Source organism: Salvelinus namaycush, chromosome 39, assembly GCF_016432855.1.
Source record: "Salvelinus namaycush isolate Seneca chromosome 39, SaNama_1.0, whole genome shotgun sequence".
Taxonomy (NCBI): domain Eukaryota; kingdom Metazoa; phylum Chordata; class Actinopteri; order Salmoniformes; family Salmonidae; genus Salvelinus; species Salvelinus namaycush.
This window is the reverse complement of record NC_052345.1, coordinates 6,289,456-6,309,096: the sequence shown is the minus strand read 5'-3', so window position 1 is coordinate 6,309,096 and position 19,641 is coordinate 6,289,456. Positions and strand designations below refer to the sequence as shown.

At 42.8% G+C, this 19,641-nt stretch overlaps 2 protein-coding genes across 2 annotated transcripts; both read left to right on the top strand.

Moving 5' to 3' along the window:
- The first annotated feature begins 1,153 nt into the window (after positions 1 to 1,153).
- Positions 1,154 to 7,074, top strand: pld6 (phospholipase D family, member 6). Its single transcript, XM_038978584.1, has 4 exons — positions 1,154 to 1,159; positions 1,503 to 1,693; positions 2,065 to 2,294; positions 6,815 to 7,074. The coding sequence occupies exons 1-4, from the start codon at positions 1,154 to 1,156 to the stop codon at positions 7,072 to 7,074; spliced, it is 687 nt and encodes a 228-aa protein (XP_038834512.1).
- A 1,580-nt stretch (positions 7,075 to 8,654) lies between these two features.
- Positions 8,655 to 19,351, top strand: rab3da (RAB3D, member RAS oncogene family, a). The gene is made up of 5 exons (XM_038978970.1): positions 8,655 to 9,227; positions 13,749 to 13,994; positions 17,195 to 17,313; positions 17,596 to 17,720; positions 18,035 to 19,351. The coding sequence occupies exons 2-5, from the start codon at positions 13,749 to 13,751 to the stop codon at positions 18,217 to 18,219; spliced, it is 675 nt and encodes a 224-aa protein (XP_038834898.1). The 5' UTR covers positions 8,655 to 9,227; the 3' UTR covers positions 18,220 to 19,351.
- The last annotated feature ends 290 nt before the right edge of the window (positions 19,352 to 19,641 follow it).

The window sequence follows — 19,641 nt, the reverse complement described above, 5'->3', positions numbered from 1 at the left end:
CACATGACCAAATAATTTACATTTATCACACTGCATGGGTTTGGGCATGAAGGCTCTTGCATGGAATCCCATATAACCCAAATACACGTGAGAAGGGAGAGACTCTTCATAAAAAATAAACACAATAGAATCGCTGGATGGATTGGGCTTCCGCACTCCATCTTTCAATGCATCAACCACTTGACCCAATTATTCACGTATATCCTTTGCATTTACTTCTAGCGCCACCCCAGAGATAACACCCTTGATAGGCGCCCTGCTTCGAAGATCCACACACGACACATTCCAATCCGACATCTGTTCGATAGAAACAAAATAAAAAAATAAACCCACTTCTCGTTATTCTCATCGACGCCACCTCATCCAACGCATCCACAATTGTAATAGACTTCAAACGGATTTCCCAGGAACCAACATCGATCCAAACCCCTTATTCCAACCAAGACTCAGAACTACATTTGGATTTACTAGGTTCCACTAACACTTTATTTCTCTTATTTCATTTTGCATTCGTCACTGTAATCAAATTATTCTCATCTCCACTCGACACGCCATCTGATTCAAACAGAACATCTGTTTCCGCCATTGTTCCACCTGAGATCGCCTTCAGAACCGGAAGTTAACATGAACAACTGTCGTCGTCTTCTTCTTTGTCTTCTTGAAGTTTTATTGGCGAATCGCAACCAACTGACACGTGCGTACACATACACCAACTGTACAGGAGTGTGAATCCTTTCACGACCTATCTATGCCACTATATTCTCTTAACTAACCCTGCATTTCTAATACAATAAAATTATTCCCTACAAACCTCACTAATCCCATCATCCCTGTCCAACCTCTCTGACCCTGTCAAACAACCTCTCTTTCTACATCATACGTTTCACAAAATAATAATATATGTTCAACCTCTTTAACAACTATCCCCTGATTGGTGGAAACGTTGCAAATATCCCGCGAGTTTTATATTGATTGACAGCTCTAGAGCACTGGACGACCTTCGTCTTCGGAGTCCACTCAATTAAGTCCATCGTGAAGACAGATGCTCGACGGTGAAAAAAGTCAAGGTAGCTAAAGTGGTTTAAAATAAGAGTTAATTCTAGCACACAGCATGTATGAACTGAGAAAGTGTTCTTACAAAAATAGCGACTGCATGAAGGTAGCTCAGACTTGCAGAGATAAGATAGCTAGATGGCCCTGACTAATAAACTAATTTAGCTGGCTAACTATCTACTATAGCCTCTGCACCGGGCTGCAGCAGTGGCCCATTATTTGCTAGCGATGTCATTGTCCTTATAAAGCTGGTGAAAACGAGCTCCGTTCACACGTTAATGGCTGTTTTGCATACCCAACAAACCTTAACTATCATTAGCTGTCAAGACTTCTCCCTAGCTAGGCTAATCCTAACCAAGAGCTGAAAGGCAGGGGAAAAGGTGGGAAGGCCTACTATATGTAATTTTTCCATTCAACATTTTCATAACATCTTCTCCCTCTGCCCACAGATGTCAGTGGTTCAGATGGTGAAGATCGTGGGTCTGGGGGCTGTGGCCCTCACTCTCAGTGTGGAGTGGTTGGACTGGCTCTTCTGTCGCCTCTGGCCCCGGAAAATATCCAGAGGGCCCCTGAAAGAAGTGTACTTTTTCCCTACAGAGGTCGCCTGCACTGAGCGTCTCTTCACTCCTGACTCACCATTGTAAGTAATAGAATGCGTTCCAAATGGCACCTTTAACCAGGGCCCTGTAGTGTCCCAGTAGTGCATACTAGTGCCCTAGGGTACCATTTGGGATGCCGGCACAGTCAACATTAACTACTCACCATCATATTCGTTAATAATATATCTATCCAATGTCTCTAAGAATGTTGCTGTTTTTTGATAGCCTTTCTGTTGATTTCAGATGTTTTTCTGTGGGCTAGGAATAATGATTCAATGAGAGACTACTATACAGTAGATACACCTTCCACAGTAACTCCTCTCTCTCCCTTTCCTCTCCCTCTTATCCTCCTCTCCTCTGTCCCCATCATCTTTCCCTCTCCCCTTCTTTGTCTTTCCTCATCTCCCCCTAGCCCCTGCCCCTGTCCCTTACCCCACAACGTCAACACCTCCTTCACCCGTCTCCTGGGCCACATCCTATCTGCCTCCTCCTCCTTGGACCTGTGTGTGTTCGCCTTCACCAACCTGGATCTGAGCCGGGCCGTGCTGGCCCTCCACACCAGGGGCATCCCCATCCGTATCCTCACTGACATGGAATACACCCTCATCACCGGCTCCCAGATAGGGGTCATCCGCAGAGCAGGTAGGCTGATGGCAGAGGCCCAATCCTAAAGCAGTTCTTAGAACCTACCACCTAGCTATGTACAATCCCCCTATGCACCTACATCACTCATCTGCAAATCAGGTTGGGCCAGGGGTTCCCAAAGTTTTTCACTCAGGCCCCCCTTCTAGCATTGGGGGACATCCCACGCGCCATGTCTATTTCTATGGGAACAAGCACTGTTCATGACACAAACTATTCACAGCCCTCTTGTTGACGGAGAGAAAATGTTGCAGGTTTGTTTGTTTTCTGCAATTATATACATTTTGCATTTTCTAATGTGTATTAATGTCATATTTGAGTGACTCAAACATTACAACAAAATCTATGGGCTAAAAAAACGATCTAAAAAAAACATTAGCTGACATGGGCTAGTTGATCTGAACATTTCTGAGTTATAAATAGCTCTCTAAGGTATGCAATGACTAACATGACATGAGGAAAACTGAGGGGAGGGGGGGGTGATAATGCAGAGTCTGAAGTCGATTGATCTTATTGATCAATCATTTCAGTCAAAGTTATTGTTGGAGAGTTCTAACTAGGTCCCAGAGTGGTTCCTGGTTCCTGGTTATAGCCTAATCATAATTCATGTGATTTACAATGTGATTTATCAAGCTGCTCTGCACTCCAACTTCTTCAGTGTAGTCAGTTACACACTGTCCATGCTCATAATGCATAGAGAGAGAGAGAGAGAGAGAGAGAGAGATAGTGCATCTCAAATGGCTCCCTATATAGTGCACTACTGGTCGAAACTAGTGTAGGGCTGCAAGATATGGACAGAAAAGCTAATTGTGAATAAAACAGGTTTTTATCCAAATACTGTGATTGCTATTTGGCATGTGATATAGATCAAACTATTGGGCGGACTGTTGGAATCATAGAAATAGAATGATTTATATTAAGAAGAAAAGTGGAAAGCAAATTGTTCTTGTTTGGAACAATCGGTTGACTTCATTTGACTTAACAGAACAGCGTGCAAACTAAGTGAATCTAACAGTGAGGAGGAACTGCACCGCTTGAGTGGCGGGGCGGAGCTTGGTGTGTGTGGGAAGCAGCCGCAAGAGGAGACAAATCACAGGAGTAAACTATAAAAACAAACACTACACAAGGCTGAGATGCTAAAATATTGCATGCGATATGGAAATATTTCGATGTGAATTCGATGAATTGTGTAGACCTACTATATAGAGAATAGGGTGCCATTTGGAACGCATTCAGAGGGATGATAGAATATGTTGCAAGCGTGGTCTGGCCCTAGTGGGCTTGCCAGCACAAGCCCGGACGAGTCAGAAACCTGTGGAATGCACATAGAATTTAGACTGGGGAGCACCAATGCAGCTCTGGTAAATACATTGAATAGCACATGGTTACATCTGTATAGTGGTTTCAAGTCCTGTGTGCTCAGGCTGTGGTTAGACTACATTTGTATCATTTGAGGGGCGCGCATCACAAGCAAAGTCATTTTGTATCAATTTACTTCGCCTGCGAGAACCATTAGCACAGTCTGATTGGGCTAGCTGTATCAAAGCCTCTGCCATAGAAACCAATGGAGCATGGCTTTGTGTCTATGGTTGCACAACTTTCACCTACACAATACAGAAAAATCACTTGTCTCTAGCTCAACCTGTTCAAAACTAAAGACCTATTTTACCAGAGCTACACTGAACAACAATATAAACGCATCATGCAACAATTTAAAAGATTTTACTGAGTTACAGTTCATATAAGGAAATCAGTTAACTGAAATAAATAAATTAGGCCCTAATCTATGGATTTCACATGACTGGGAAAACAGATATGTATCTGTTGCTCACAGATACCTTTAAAAAAAAAAAAGTAGGGGCATAGATTTTTTTTAAACTGTCAGTATCTAGTGCCACCACCATTTGCCTCATGCAGTGCGACACATCTCCTTCTCATAGAGTTGATCAGGCTGTTGATTGTGGCCTGTGGAATGTTGTCCCACTCCTCTTCAATGGCTGTGCAAAGTTGCTGGGTATGAACGGGAACTGGAATGTCCTGTCGTATACGTCGATCCAGAGCATCCCAAACATGCTCAATAGGTGACACGTCTGGTGAGTATGCAGGCCATGGAAGAACTGGGAAATTTTCCGCTTCCAGGAATTGTGTACAGATCCTTGCGACATGGGGCCGTGCGTTATCATGCTGAAACATGAGGTGATGGCGGCGGATGAACGGCACGACACTGGGCCTCAGTATATCTGTGCAGTCAAATTGCCATCAATAAAATGCAATTGTGTTCGTTGTCTGTAGCTTATGACTGCCCATACCATAACCCCAGCGCCGTCATGGGAACTCTGTTCACAATGTTGACATCAGCAAACCGCTCGCCCACACAACGCCATACAGGCTTTCTGCCATCAGCCCCGTACAGTTGAAACCGGGATTCATCCGTGAAGCGCACACTTCTCCAGCGTGCCAGTGGCCATCGAAGGTGAGCATTTGCTATCGAAGGTGAGCATTTGCCCACTGAAGTCGGTTACGACGCCGAACTGCAGTCAGGTTAAGACCCTGGTGAGGACAATGAGCACGCAGATGAGCTTCCCTGAGACGGTTTCTGACAATTTTTGAAGAAATTATTCGGTTGTGCAAACCCACAGTTTCATCAGTTGTCATGGTGACTGGTCTCAGACGATCCCGCAGGCGAAGAAGCTGGATGTGGGGAGGTCCAGGGCTGGCATAGTTACACTTAGTTTGCTGTTGTCAGGCTGGTTGGACGTACTGCCAAATTCTCTAAAATTATGTTAATGGCGGCTTATGGTAGAGAAATGAACATTACATTCTCTGGCAACAGCTCTGGTGGACATTCCTGCAGTCAGCATGCCAATTGCACGCTCCCTCAACTTGAGACATCTGTGGCAATGTGTTGTGACAAAACTGAACATTTTAGAGTGGCCTTTTATTGTCCCCAGCACAAGGTGCACCTGTGTAATGATTATCATCTTCTTGATATGCCATGCCTGTCAGGTGGATGGTTTTTCTTAGCAAAGGAGAAGTGCTCACTAACAGGGATGTAAACAAATTTGTGTCAAACATTTTTGAGAAATAAGCATTTTGTGCCCATGAAAAATATCTAGGATCTTTTTTCAGCTCATGAAACATGGGACCAACACCTTACATGTTGCGTTTATATTTTTGTTTAGTTTACATATTTTATTTCTAGCGTGGATTTGCGGGATGCTCTTAAAGGGTTAAATACAGTGCTTGACTTGGGCAGGAGCTGAGTACTGGTACCTCAAATGTTCTACTGCTTGAGCTCATGTTCCCCTTTATAGAATATACACTGCTCAAAAAAATAAAGGGAACACTTAAACAACACAATGTAACTCCAAGTCAATCACACTTCTGTGAAATCAAACTGTCCACTTAGGAAGCAACACTGATTGACAATAAATTTCACATGCTGTTGTGCAAATGGAATAGACAAAAGGTGGAAATTATAGGCAATTAGCAATACACCCCCAATAAAGGAGTGGTTCTGCAGGTGGTGACCACAGACCACTTCTCAGTTCCTATGCTTCCTGGCTGATGTTTTGGTCACTTTTGAATGCTGGCAGTGCTTTCACTCTAGTGGTAGCATGAGACGGAGTCTACAACCCACACAAGTGGCTCAGGTAGTGCAGCTCATCCAGGATGGCACATCAATGCGAGCTGTGGCAAGAAGGTTTGCTGTGTCTGTCAGCGTAGTGTCCAGAGCATGGAGGCGCTACCAGGAGACAGGCCAGTACATCAGGAGACGTGGAGGAGGCCGTAGGAGGGCAACAACCCAGCAGCAGGACCGCTACCTCCGCCTTTGTGCAAGGAGGAGCACTGCCAGAGCCCTGCAAAATGACCTCCAGCAGGCCACAAATGTGCCTATAATTTCCACCTTTTGTCTATTCCATTTGCACAACAGCATGTGAAATGTATTGTCAATCAGTGTTGCTTCCTAAGTGGACAGTTTGATTTCACAGAAGTGTGATTGACTTGGAGTTACATTGTGTTGTTTAAGTGTTCCCTTTATTTTTTTGAGCAGTGTATGTTGAAAGTATTGTGGCGCTCCTCCACCTAAATAGAAACAGTACCGGCACGCAAAATGAGTACCTGAACCTATTTCAGTCCAAGTCTAAGCACTGGGTACACACAAATTAATCATCATGATTAAGGAACTATGAAAATAGTTTAAATAAACCGATCAGTTAGATTGAGGTCATTACTACTAAATACATTAACTGGGACATTTTAGATGTGCTGCAGAATTACTTCTCCCATCAAGGTGTGCCACGATTTATTTTTTTAAAGGTTGGGAACCACGTCCTTAGACAGACAAATTATGAATGGCGCAAGCTGTCTGTCTGTCTCTCTGTTTCTCTCTCTTTGGAATCTCTGTAAGGTCCGACTCTGTGGGAGGTGTGACTCCACCACAATGCACCACAACTGTGACTGTATTCATAATATAGCATGGCCCCTCTCATCCTGTGTATTCCCCTTCCATTCCCCAGGCATCTGTGTGAGGTGTGACTCTGGCGCCGTCCACATGCACCACAAGTTTGCCGTGGTGGACGGCCGGCGCCTAATCACCGGCTCCCTGAACTGGACCCTGACAGCCATCCAGAGCAACAAGGAGAACATCCTGGTCACGGAGGAACCAGACCTAGTCCTGCCCTTCATCACTGAGTTCCAGAGGCTCTGGGATGTCAATGACCCGGCTAGGAGACACCTGCCGTCCATCGCTGAGAAAACTGCTAGTTTAGTACTATAGAGAGACTGAGAGAAACATGGCTGAAATGTTTGTATGGTGCAGTAGCTAGTGGTTACTTTTGGTTTACCAACTGGTACGGTGATTGTGTAGATTATTTAAAAATATTTTCCATTTGTGAGAAACCTGCTAGTTTAGTACTATGGATAGAAAGGTGTATGTATGGTCCTTATCCGGGACAGACCTGTCCAAATACAAATTGTGTTTATATAAGTGTAGTGTGGTACATTAGGATTGGGAAGTACTGGTCAAGTACATGATGTATAATTTGGGTAGCTTGCTATCTAGTAGTTTTATATTATTTTTTTCAATCTCAGAGAAACCTGCTCATCCACATCTTATCAGAGAAACCAGCTTTCTTCGTCATGTAAATAGACTGAGAGAAACATGGCTTTTATCTGTAGTTTCCTACTTCAGTAGAAGTAATATATTTTTGACAGATCAATCACTGCTTTACACTGGTGTGGGGATGATGTAGAAATGGGTAGTTTGATATTTTGTACTTGAATGTTTTTTTGTAGTTTTACGTTGTTTACATTGAGGTATTTTGTTATTGTATGACACGATGTTGTATATATTTTAATACAAAGTAATTAGAATTCTGTTTTCATTTTTTTTAATGTTATATTGGATAACTAAAAGATAGGAATTTGTTTTGTATGTTAAACGTTATATTTAAAATAGGATTTGATTACAGTATTTAGATAAAGATAGTGAGAATACTTAATGTTAACTCAGTCCATCCTATGGCTTATCATTAAGAACCAGACAACTATGCCCAGTCAGAACAATTGCACTGGGAGATAAGTGGTACATTGCAGTCACGCAGAAGATATTTGTAATGCTTCTCAGAGCACACAGCTCCAATTAAAAACCCACATCCACTCTACTGCAATATGGCAGGCCTCCTACATCTCAATCCCCCAGAATCTGCGTCCCAAATGACACCATATTCTCTATATAGTGCACTACTTTTGACCACACACCATAGGGCTCTGGTCAAAAGTAGTGCACTATATGAGTAGGGTGCCATTTGGCCTTGTGCCCAGGATCTGTAGCGTTTTCCATTTCTCATGCAGGAAGGAGCATTATTTATATGATCAGTCAGAGCCCTGGGTGGTACAGGCCAGTCAGCTAGACTATATCTTTCATATATCTCTGTGTCAGCTGGACTGTACTGTATGCTAGACTGCCTTCATCACTGTGGGGGTGGACTTTCAGAAGGCCGAATAATGCAGCATTCAGGTGCTAGTCGGAACTTCTCAGTAATACATAAGGCCCTATTCAATCAAAACCGTAGTGTGGGTTGGGTATCCTCCATGGTAAGATAGAAATACATTCCCACGGTTTAGTTAGTGGTATAAATATATCAACGGGTGTCTAATACACAGGGTTGCACCATTCTGGTAACTTTCCCCAAATTCCCCGGTTTTAAGGAAATCCTGGTAGGAGTTTTCTAGGATTTCTTATTCCCTCCTAATTCCAGGAATTTCCAACCAGGATTTGTGGAAAACTGGGGAATTTTTGGTAAAGACCACTGGCATTTTGAAACCCTACTCATATACCTACATAGCACACTATCGCTGATACTAAAGCTGATTGTGTTTTTCTTTTAACTACGCTGTTCCCTGTATGTATTCTCATCTATATCGATTTAATATTTAGCAATGTAGGCCTAGAATATTTGAGTAACTGTTGTAGAGGAAAAGGTGGAGAATCTTGTATTTGTTTGCCTGGTTGACTATACATTTCCTCTGAACTGTACCAATGTAAACTTTGTTGAACGAGAGGGAGAGAAAATAAGAAAACTAACAATACAACAAAAAGCAACAATGTTGAAATGCACAACGCGCACCCCTGTGCGCACGGCACTCGTTAACTACCTTTGAAGTTCAGCAAACGGGCAACACTACGTACAGAGTTTGTATGTTTAGAGGTTGTGTGAACGTGGATTCATTGCTGTTCTCTGAGTCGGTCTGTCGGTGACACTGGATTAATATAGGGAAACTTCCGCAGCCTTCCATATCGCAAAAAATCTACGGAGGAGCGAGCATGAGATCCGGGAGTACAGTGCAGTAGGCGAGAGAAAAGACAGACATCGAGTTGGAACGGGAGGAGGGAGTGGACGAAAAAACGATTCACACACTGGATTTGAGGTAAAGAAAAAAAAAGACAGTATTTTTCAGGAGCATTTCTTATGAGGTTTTGTGTTTTGGTTCTTTTCATGCTGTAAAGCAATGAGATATTGGCCATATGGAAGCCCGGAGATGCATCACTTTCATTATTGTCAAACTCAAAGTTGAGTGTTTTTGATCATTTTTTCCCCGCAAAAGGCTACAATCAGTTTAGACTAGCACCGCTCGTGTGGTTTTGGGACAGCTGTTGCCTTCTGCCTGAGTTTCTCTATGTAAAAAGCTTTCAGCAAGTGCCTACAACCAGTGTTCTCATTATTTTGTATGCTTTAGGCCTACTATGTCAAAGTAGAGTAGACTAGGCCTATGTGTACAGATCTATTACCATCAATTGTAAATAAATAAAATAACGAAAGCTGTTGGCCAACTTGAATTGGGAATGTATTGCCTTACGGTTTACTTTGAGCAGGCAGTTCAACGGTTTACATTTTTATATTAGTCTTATGGTCTATTGGCCGTACATGCATGATATTGTAATGTTTGCGTTCCAAATGGCACTCCCCAGTGCACCACTTGGAAATAGGGTGCCATTCGGGATATACACTTGGAATATGGTGCCATTCCGCACACAACCATAAATTGTTTAGGTCATCATATCCGGTTGGGAGGAATTAAAAGCGTCCCACCCATCACCTCAAAGAAGTGACCTCCTTTACCTTTTCCATCCACATAAACAAACAAACACACCTCGGCTATGTGGTTCTGATCAGAAGTAGTGCACTGTAGACTAGGGAAAGTGGTATTTTTAGATATGCCCACTATGTACATTGAGTGGAATGTTGCATCATGTCCTCATTCCTCCCTGCCTTCTACTACCAATGTGACTCAAGTCCCTCTTCCTCTGGGTCACGTCACCTACACCTTGTCACATAGAACAATGATTACAGCCTCAGGTTGGAACATATTGAAATATACTTGTAATGTTCCCAACTGTTACTAGTGGAATATGTCATTTTTACTTAATATACCTCCATTTTAAAGGGCAGTGGATCACTCATCATGTGTAGTATCTTTGCTTTTGAATGTCCCTTTTGAAGGAGGGTAATATACCTGTGTGGTATTATGATTGATAAAAAGGCCTACATTGAAATTGAATGTGTTGATATGGGTCAATTCTCCCCATAAAGGCTGCAAACATAGATGCCAACATGACCAACACGAATGCAGTTAGAATTGAGATATAAGTGCTATTTTGGCAACAGTAACACGCACTGGTTTCTTCTAGTCGTGTTACTGTATTCAGTGTGCGTGTCTGTTGGGTCTCTGTAATGCTTAGTTTTTATGGCCCTGGATGGTTTGTGCTGAGCTGGTTGCCAAGGAAACGGTCTTAATCAGGCAAAGAGCACTGCTCAGCTCAGCGTCCCTCATATGCTCCAGGCCAGGAGAGAGATGAACTATTTTCTTGGATCATTTATTTCAGCTCATGAAACATGGGACCAACACTACATTTTGCTTTTTTATTTTTGTTCAGTGTATATTTAGTTTGTAAACTCTAAGTTTAAGAAACATTGCCCTTTGCCTTAATTCCGTTACCAAAAACCCACATATCTTTAAGATATTTTCTAATGTCTCTCCCTCATTAGGAGGGAGGATAATGAATGTTCACAAAAGTAACAAGTGAAGGTAGACCGCTCAATCAGTGTTTTTACTGATATCAATTTTGTTTGTAAAACTCAATTCCATTACCAAATCTGGAATTGGCTACAATGGGGGAAATCATAGTGTTCACAAGTTTGCAGAGTACAGTAAAGAAAAGTAGAGTTCGGTACAGTGAAGAAAGAGTAGATTAGACTTGAGTTGAATACACTAATGTACTGTACTTTACTCTATTCTGCTGTACTGTACCCTACTGTGCTTTACTTTGATGTCCAAACTTGTGAAACATAGGCGTCTATGATTGGTTCTGATTTGGTCCGGAACAACCAAATTTGCTGTTTGGGGACAGAGCCCATTAAAATAATAGCCAGTGTGTAGAATAATACCCAAGGAGGATATTTCATATTTATACCTAAGATACATCACCATGAAGAGAATGACGTTCATATCCATGATTATCCATTTCTGTGTAGTACATATCAGAGACCCATGATGAAATTCTGTTACTGGGTGTAAGGAGACTTCACTTACTGTAGTTCAATAACCAAAATATATATTTCTCAAGTCAATGAGTCATGTTATCGCTGACACCCCATTCTTTCTGCAGACATTGTTGAATCTTTATTCAGAGCAGATGTTTTTTAGAGAACGTGGACGCAAACTATTCTGTTACCACACTTTGCATCTGCACAGTTTTTCCAGTGAATGTGTTTTTGTAAAATATTCAGTCTTCTATTATTAAAAGTAGTCCTTGTGCATAGAGTTGTATGATTTGTTAAACTTTGAAATCAAAGGTTTTTGTTTGGCATACATTTTAAGTGTAATTCCGTTACTGTGGAATTACCCCTGGCCTTTTATTCATTCTGCAGGACAGGACTATAGCGAAGAGAGGGATGAGGGGTGAGAGGACAGGATACTCTGGCTTTTATTCATGATGCAGGAAAATGGAGAGGGCGAGCGAGAGTTATGGAGGAAACCTGCTGACTCACAACATTGTCAGAAATTCACCCTGATCATCACATAGTCAGGTCCAATGACTGACCAAATATTGAATCGTTTTATAAAGTACAGTTGATGTCAGAAGTTTACATGCACCATAGCCAAATACATTTAAACTCAGTTTTTCACAATTCCTGACATTTTAGTCCTAGTAAAAATTCTGTCTTAGGTCAGTTAGGATCACCACTTTATTTTAAGAATGTGAAATGTCAGAATAATAGTAGAGAGAATGATTTATTTCAGTTTTTATTTATTTCATCACATTCCCAGTGGGTCAGAAGTTTACATACACTCAATTACTATTTGGTAGCATTGCCTTTAAATTGTTTAACTTGGGTCAAATGCCTTCCACAAGCTTCCCACAATAAGTTGGGTGAATTTTGGACCATTCCTCCTGACATAGTTGGTGTAACTGAGTCAGGTTTGTAGGCCTCCTTACTCGCACACACTTTTTCAGTTCGGCAAACAAAATTTCTATAGGATTGTGGTCAGGGCTTTGTGATGGCCACTCCAATACCTTGACTTTGTTGTCCTTAAGCCATTTTGCCACAACTTTGGAAGTATGCTTGGGGTCATTGTCCATTTGGAAGACTCATTTGCAACCAAGCTTTAACTTCCTGACTGATGTCTTGAGATGTTGCTTCAATATATCCACATAACTGTCCTTCCTCATGAAGCCATCTATTTTGTGAGGTGCAGCAGTCCCTCCTGCAGCAAAGCACCCCCCACAACATGACGCTGCCACCCCCGTGCTTCACGATTGGGATGGTGTTCTTCGGCTTGCAAGACTCCCCCTTTTTCCTCCAAACATAACGATGGTCATTATGGCCAAACAGTTCTATTTTTGTTTCATCAGACCAGAGGACATTTCTCCAAAAAGTACGATCTTTGTCCCCATAGTCTGGCTTTTTTATGGCGGTTTTGGAGCAGTGGCTTCTAACTTGCTGAGTGGCCTTTCAGGTTATATCGATATAGGACTCGTTTTACTGTGCATATAGATACTTTTGTACCTGTTTCCTCCAGCATCTTCACAAGGTCCTTTGCTGTTGTTCTGGGATTGATTTGCACTTTTCGCACCAAAGTACGTTCATCTCTAGGAGACAGAATGAGTCTCCTTCCTGAGCGGTATTACGGCTGCGTGGTCCCATGGTGTTTATACTTGCGTACTATTGTTTGTACAGATGAACGTGGTACCTTCAGGCATTTAGAAATTGCTCCCAAGGATGAACCAGACTTGTGGAGGTCTACAATTTTCTTCTGATGTGTTGGCTGATTTCTTTTGATTTTCCCATGATGTCAAGCAAAGAGGCACTGAGTTTGAAGGTAGGCCTTGAAATGCATCCACAGGTACACCTCCAATTGACTCAAATTATGTAAATTAGCCTATCAGAAGCTTCTAAAGCCTTGACATCTTTTTCTGGAATTTTCCAAGCTGTTTAAAGGCACAGTCAACTTAGTATATGTAAACTTCTGACCCACTGGAATTGTGATACAGTGAATTATAAATGAAATAATCTGTCTAAACAATTGTTGGGAAAATTACTTGTCATGCACAAAGTAGATGACCTAACCGATTTGCCAAAACTATAGTTTGTTAACAAGACATTTGTGGAGTGGTTGAAAAACACGTTTTAATGACTCCAACCTAAGTGTATGTAAACTTCTGACTTCAACTGTATGTGGGCGAGGTGAGGCCTAAACAATATGACCATTTGAAATTGCACAACTCAATTGGCCTCTGGGCCACCATAATCATAACGTTCTTTAACTGGTCGTTCGGTACATGACCGTTTCCGTGGAATTAAACGTTATAACAGTGTGTGTCGTACTGAACGCACCCCTGGTCTAAGAGTTGCACTGCTTCAACTGTTTCCTCCTCTCCGCTCCTAGATGGCGCTGGCGAGCGACCCCGGTGCCGGCCAGCAACAGACCCAGGCCCAGAAGGATGCCGCGGACCAGAACTTTGACTACATGTTCAAGCTGCTGATCATCGGCAACAGCAGCGTGGGGAAGACCAGCTTACTCTTCCGCTACGCTGATGACTCCTTCACCTCTGCCTTCGTCTCCACCGTGGGCATCGACTTCAAGGTTAAGACGGTCTACCGCAACGAGAAGAGGGTCAAGCTACAGATCTGGGTAAGATGGGGTTTGATTTTGATTCATTAGGATCCCCGTTATCCGACGCCAATGGCGACAGCTAGTCTTACTGGAAAAAGACAATACTTCACAAAATATATACATGTAGTGTGTGTGCATCTATCAGTTCCACAGACATGTCAGTACATACACACAATAAGTAGGTCACATGGGGGAGAGGCGTTGTGCCGGGAGGTGTTGCTTTATTTGTGTTTTGAAACCAGGTTTGCTGTTCACTTGCGCTATATAAGATAGGAGTTCCATGCACTCTTGGCTCTGTCTAATACTGTACGTTTTCTTGAATTCATTCTGGACATTGGGACTGTGAAAAGACTCCTGGTGGCATGTCTGCTGGGGTAAGTGTGTGTGTGTGTGTGTCAGTGCTGTGTGTAAGCTGACTAGGCAAACTATTTGTAATTTCCAACACATTCATTTTTCTTATAAAAACACTAAGTGATGTAGTCAGTCTCTCCTAAACTCTTAGCCAAGAGAGACTGGCATGCATCGTATTTCTATTAGCCCTCTGATTACAATGAAGAGCAAGACATGTCGCTCTGTTCTGAGCCAGCTGCAGCTTAACTAGGTCTTTCCTTGCAGCACTCGACCACATGACTGGACAATAATCAAGAGAAGGTAAAACTAGAGACTGCAGGACTTGCTTTGTGGAGTGTGGTGTCAAAAAAGCAGAGCGTCTCTTTATTACGGACTGACTTCTCCCCATCTTTTACAACCATTGAATCTATATGTTTTGACCATGACCGTTTACAATCTAAGTTAACACCAAGTAATTTTGTCTCTTCAACTTGTTCAACAGCCACACCATGCATTACCAGATTCAGCTGAGGTCTAGAACTTAGGGAATGATTTGTACCAAATACAATGCTCTTACTTTTAGAGATGTTCAGGACCAGTTTATTACTGGCTACCCATTCCAAAACTGACTGCCACTCTTTAAGGCTTTCTGTGACTTTATTAGCTGTGGTTGCTGACATGTATATGGTTGAATCATCAGCATACATGGACACACAGGCTTTGTTTAGTGCCAGTACAGGTCATTAGTAAAAATAGAAAAGAGTAGAGGGCCTAGAGGGCTGCCCTTCGGTACACCACACTTGACATGTTTGACATTAGAGAAGCTTCCATTAAAGAAAACCCCCCTCAGTTCTATTATATAGATTGCCATATCGTGGATTCAGAGTTGAGGTTGAAAAGCCATACGTTTTCTCAACAACAGGTTACGGTCAATAATATCAAAGGCTGCGCTGAAAACAGTATAACTCCCACAATCTTCTTTCAGCCAATTATCAGTCATTTGTGTCAGTGCAGTACATGTTGAGTGCCCTTCTTTATGTAAGCATGCTGAAAGTCTGTTAATTTGTTTACAGAGAAATAGCATTGTATTTGGTCAAACATGTTTTTTTCCCAACAGTTTCCTAAGAGCTGGCAGCAAGCTGGCAACAAGGGGGTCAAAGGTTATAGGGAAGGGGTGTCAAACTTGAGGGAGGGTGTGTGAGGATCCTTGTGCACATTCTTGCTTGTTAATGTGCCTTTTTGCCTGCTATGTTCGCCTGGTTTGTTTTACCAGCCAACTCAGGACAAGGGAGGAAGGAGAGGAAGTTTTTGCTAATAACAACATTCATTCTCTGATTATTTTTTACCCTTAAGTTCCAGCAGGCTGCTCTCTCTGATGATGGTATGCTGAGTGAGCAGGATGTTTGTCCACTGAAATAACAGCTATGCAGATCAGAGGGGCCCACAGTTGCTTGAAGCATGGTGCCTGTTTACTATATTATGTACTGTATCTGAAATGGCACCCTATTCCCTCATTCACTACTTTTGACCAGGGCCCATGTAGTGCACTATATGGAGAATAGGGTACCATTTTGGACGCAGACTGTGGTTGGACTATATCTCTCACACTCGATGTTAACCACACTTGACGTTGAACATCATCCCTTGACGTCCACTTCATAAAAGATGCAGAAGGCTGTGCTGCTGTCTCTGCTTTCTAATATGCTTACAGTGCAATCTGACACCCAATACATTTTAGTCATTTAGCAGACTCTCTTATCCAGAGCGACTTACAGAAGGAACTAGGGTTAAGTACATTTTTCACCTAGTCAGGGATTCGAACCAGCAAGCTTTCGGTTACTGGCCCAACGTTCTTGACTGCTAGGCTACTTGCAGCCCTATACATGCCTATTACAATATTACTGTCTGTCAGATAGGATTCTCACTAGAAGAAGATTAGAGCTGCGTCCCAAATGGCACCCTATTACCTATGTAGTGCACTATGTAGGTATAGGGAAAAGGGTGCCTAGAAGATTCTCTCACAGTAGCTTACTCACTACTACACTAAACTACTGGTCATATCTTTATGACTGCTGATATGTTGCTTTCTAGATAAACCGTCCACATTAGCTTAGTTGTAATATTGATTATTCGTTGAGGTGTTATTGCTAGTGGCCTGACCAGGAACAACTTCCAGGTCCTAGTTACAGCTACTATAACTAGGGCCCAGAGTTTTTCCTGCTCAGGATGGAATAACTCCTTGCCCTATAGTTGTGGGTTCTGTTAGTCAGACCGGGTTTACAGTATTCTGCATTGGTGCCATTGTATCCTGGTGTACATAGAGGGTGTGGAAACATGAGGGCTGTCTTGACATGGATTTCCCTCTGCTCTGCTGTGCTTATGGGTTAATCATTGTCTTGTGCTGAGTAGGCTACAGTTAACCAGTTCACCCCTAATACTCCCCCACTACTCACATAAGGTATGGCACCATGTGTCTGTATGATGGATGGCCCTCATGGCTTTTGCTGGGCTGGGGCAATGTGAACCCCCATAGAAATACCAGAACGGGTGTCCCTGTTTCAAGTCAATGAGGTCATAATGTGTGATTTTAATTCCTTAAGTTATTATATTTCCATCTGGAAGGTGCTTCTCCATCGCTGCAGGGCCTACAGTGTGTGGGCTGCAGGGCCTACAGTGTGTGGGCTGCAGGGCCTACAGTGTGTGGGTTGACAGTGTTTCTCTATGCTAGCCTAGTAGCCCTCGTGGTTCACCGGTCTGTTGCTACAGTAAGCCTAGGCCAATTGTGTTTTGAAACTGGAGGCGTCCATTTAAGCTGTGCTGTGTGTATTTATTTAAGTGGAGGGATAGATGACATGGTACTAACTCTTCTAAACAACCGCGTGTGACAGGACACGGCGGGCCAGGAGCGGTACAGGACCATCACCACAGCCTACTACAGAGGAGCCATGGGCTTCCTGCTCATGTATGACATCACCAACCAGGACTCCTTCTACGCTGTGCAGGACTGGTGGGTAATTTCCCCTTCTGGAATCAATCAAGTTTATTCAATTTGACAGACATTCACACTAACTCTCACTGTGTGTGTGTGCACAGGACTGGTGGGTACAGTACTCCCATGGGGCTCTGCTTTCTCCCTTACCTGTTGTTGGAAAATCGTGTTAGTTAAGTCATGAAACAGCTGGAATGCAAGGGTTTTCCAACACTATTTACCTCTGAGGTTATATACAGTAAGTAGATACATACTATTGTTATGAAAGTCGTACATTGATTGTCGTTGTCCGGTCTCTAGGGCGACCCAGATCAAGACGTACTCGTGGGACAACGCCCAGGTGATCCTGGTGGGGAACAAGGCTGACCTGGAGGACGACAGGCTGGTACCAGCGGAGGACGGTCAGAGACTGGCTGACGAACTGGGTAGGAGAGAATACACACACACTGTCTGCCTCTCGCTCTCTCTCTGAGGACAGACAGAGACTGGCTGACAAGCTGGGTGGCAGAGAATGCGCACACACACATATATATACTCGTCTGTCTCCTGTCTCTCGCAACCTTAAAAGACAGACTAACATTGGTATATATACAGTACACACCCAGAAAATAAACAAATACTGTGTATGAACACTTCAACATATACACTCACAGAGAACACAAAACAAGTCAGTCTTTTGCTAGGCTTGTTGCTTCTGGTAATCCTTTGTTTCCCTGTTCTCCTCCCTCTCTTTCTCCAGGGTTCCAGTTCTTCGAGGCCAGTGCCAAAGACAACATCAACGTGAAGCAGGTGTTCGAGCATCTCGTCGACGTCATCTGCGAGAAGATGAGCGAGAGCGTGAATGGGGAGCCCAGCCCATTGGCCAATCACAAGGGCCCCAGCCTACAGGACACGCCCCCAGACAAGGGCGGCTGCTCCTGCTGATAACGCCTTAAACATACATACCGTGTACATGCTCGTGCACACACACACACTGAAAAAATTAAATACACAACCACTCCCACACACGCTCATTGACTTGCCAGAAATCTAGCGTTGTGAATGTACTTTTGGTTTTGTATAACATTGTTGCTACTATCCCTATTACCGAATGGTTCCCCAGTCTCTTGCACTCACTTTGCTTCTAACAACATATTTCACATCAGTCCTCTTGTTTAGAATGAGCTGATGGAATGTATTTTGCTATAGGATAAGCTTCCCGGAGTAGTGTGAAGTTGTCCCTAGACTCTGATCTTTGGTCATTTTTACATTTCCCCCACTAATGGTTAGGATTGGGGAGGGTAAGCTGATCCTAGATCTGTACCCAGGGGAGACTTCATCTGGGAACCTTCCCACAACCCAAGCCTAGCCTGAGAACTGTTGTTCAGTGCTGTAGTTCAGATATGTTTGATTGTCTTGATCATACTGCCCCCATGTGGATGTTGAATGTTACTGCAGCAATAATGGAAGCACCCTCTAATAGTGTCAATAGCTCAGGGAGTTTCTCCTGGCTGCGCGGCGTAAAAACCCAAGGCCCTATACTAAGGGAGCGTCTAGAGGGCTGGCTTATGAGGCTATTGCTTAGGAATGTTCATCTGTAGCCTATACACTGTAAAACCAAAATGTCAGGTCAACTATGACTGACCAAACAACTTGCCAAAGTTTCTTGACTAGATGTTGGGGGTCAATTCAATTTCAATGCAGTCAATTCAGGAACTGAACTGAAATTCCATTTTTATTCTCATGGAGTAGCGTTGAGGAGAATTTAGAGTTTCAGTTTACTCCCTGCATTGGCTGAATTGAAAAGGAATTGACCCCCAACCGTGCTGGACCTTCCTGCACTGTCCCACTAACTACTGGAACTGAATGAGCTATTAGATTCTACATCAGACATTGAATGGAAAAACGCCTTACTATATTTGTGTATGGTTTGGTTGTGTTTTATAGGTTCATGTTTTAGTGCTCAGGTCAAATGTAAAAGTCATAGCATGATTTCGTTTGATTAATTTCAGTTAATGACTGTCTGCTCAATCCCCTCGAATGAACGAAATAAAAAATGTAATGTAAATTTAATGAAGTCCGGTCAGGTGTACCTCTCCTTCTTTCATCCCAAAATATCTTAATTTGCCTACATTCAATTACAGTAACTGCTTAGTAACATGTAGTGACTTCCTCATTCAATGGTTGTCGTAGAAACGGCTTCTAATTACTGTATACTGTAAGGTGAATGCTATGAACTCCCATAAGTCAACATGTATGAATACATTTCCTTGGGAATTTCTTTGAGTGTGTTGGAGTACAGTTTACTTGTTGCCATTGTTTGTGGTCATTTGACATAGACCTAGTAGGTCTATCTTAGACATAATC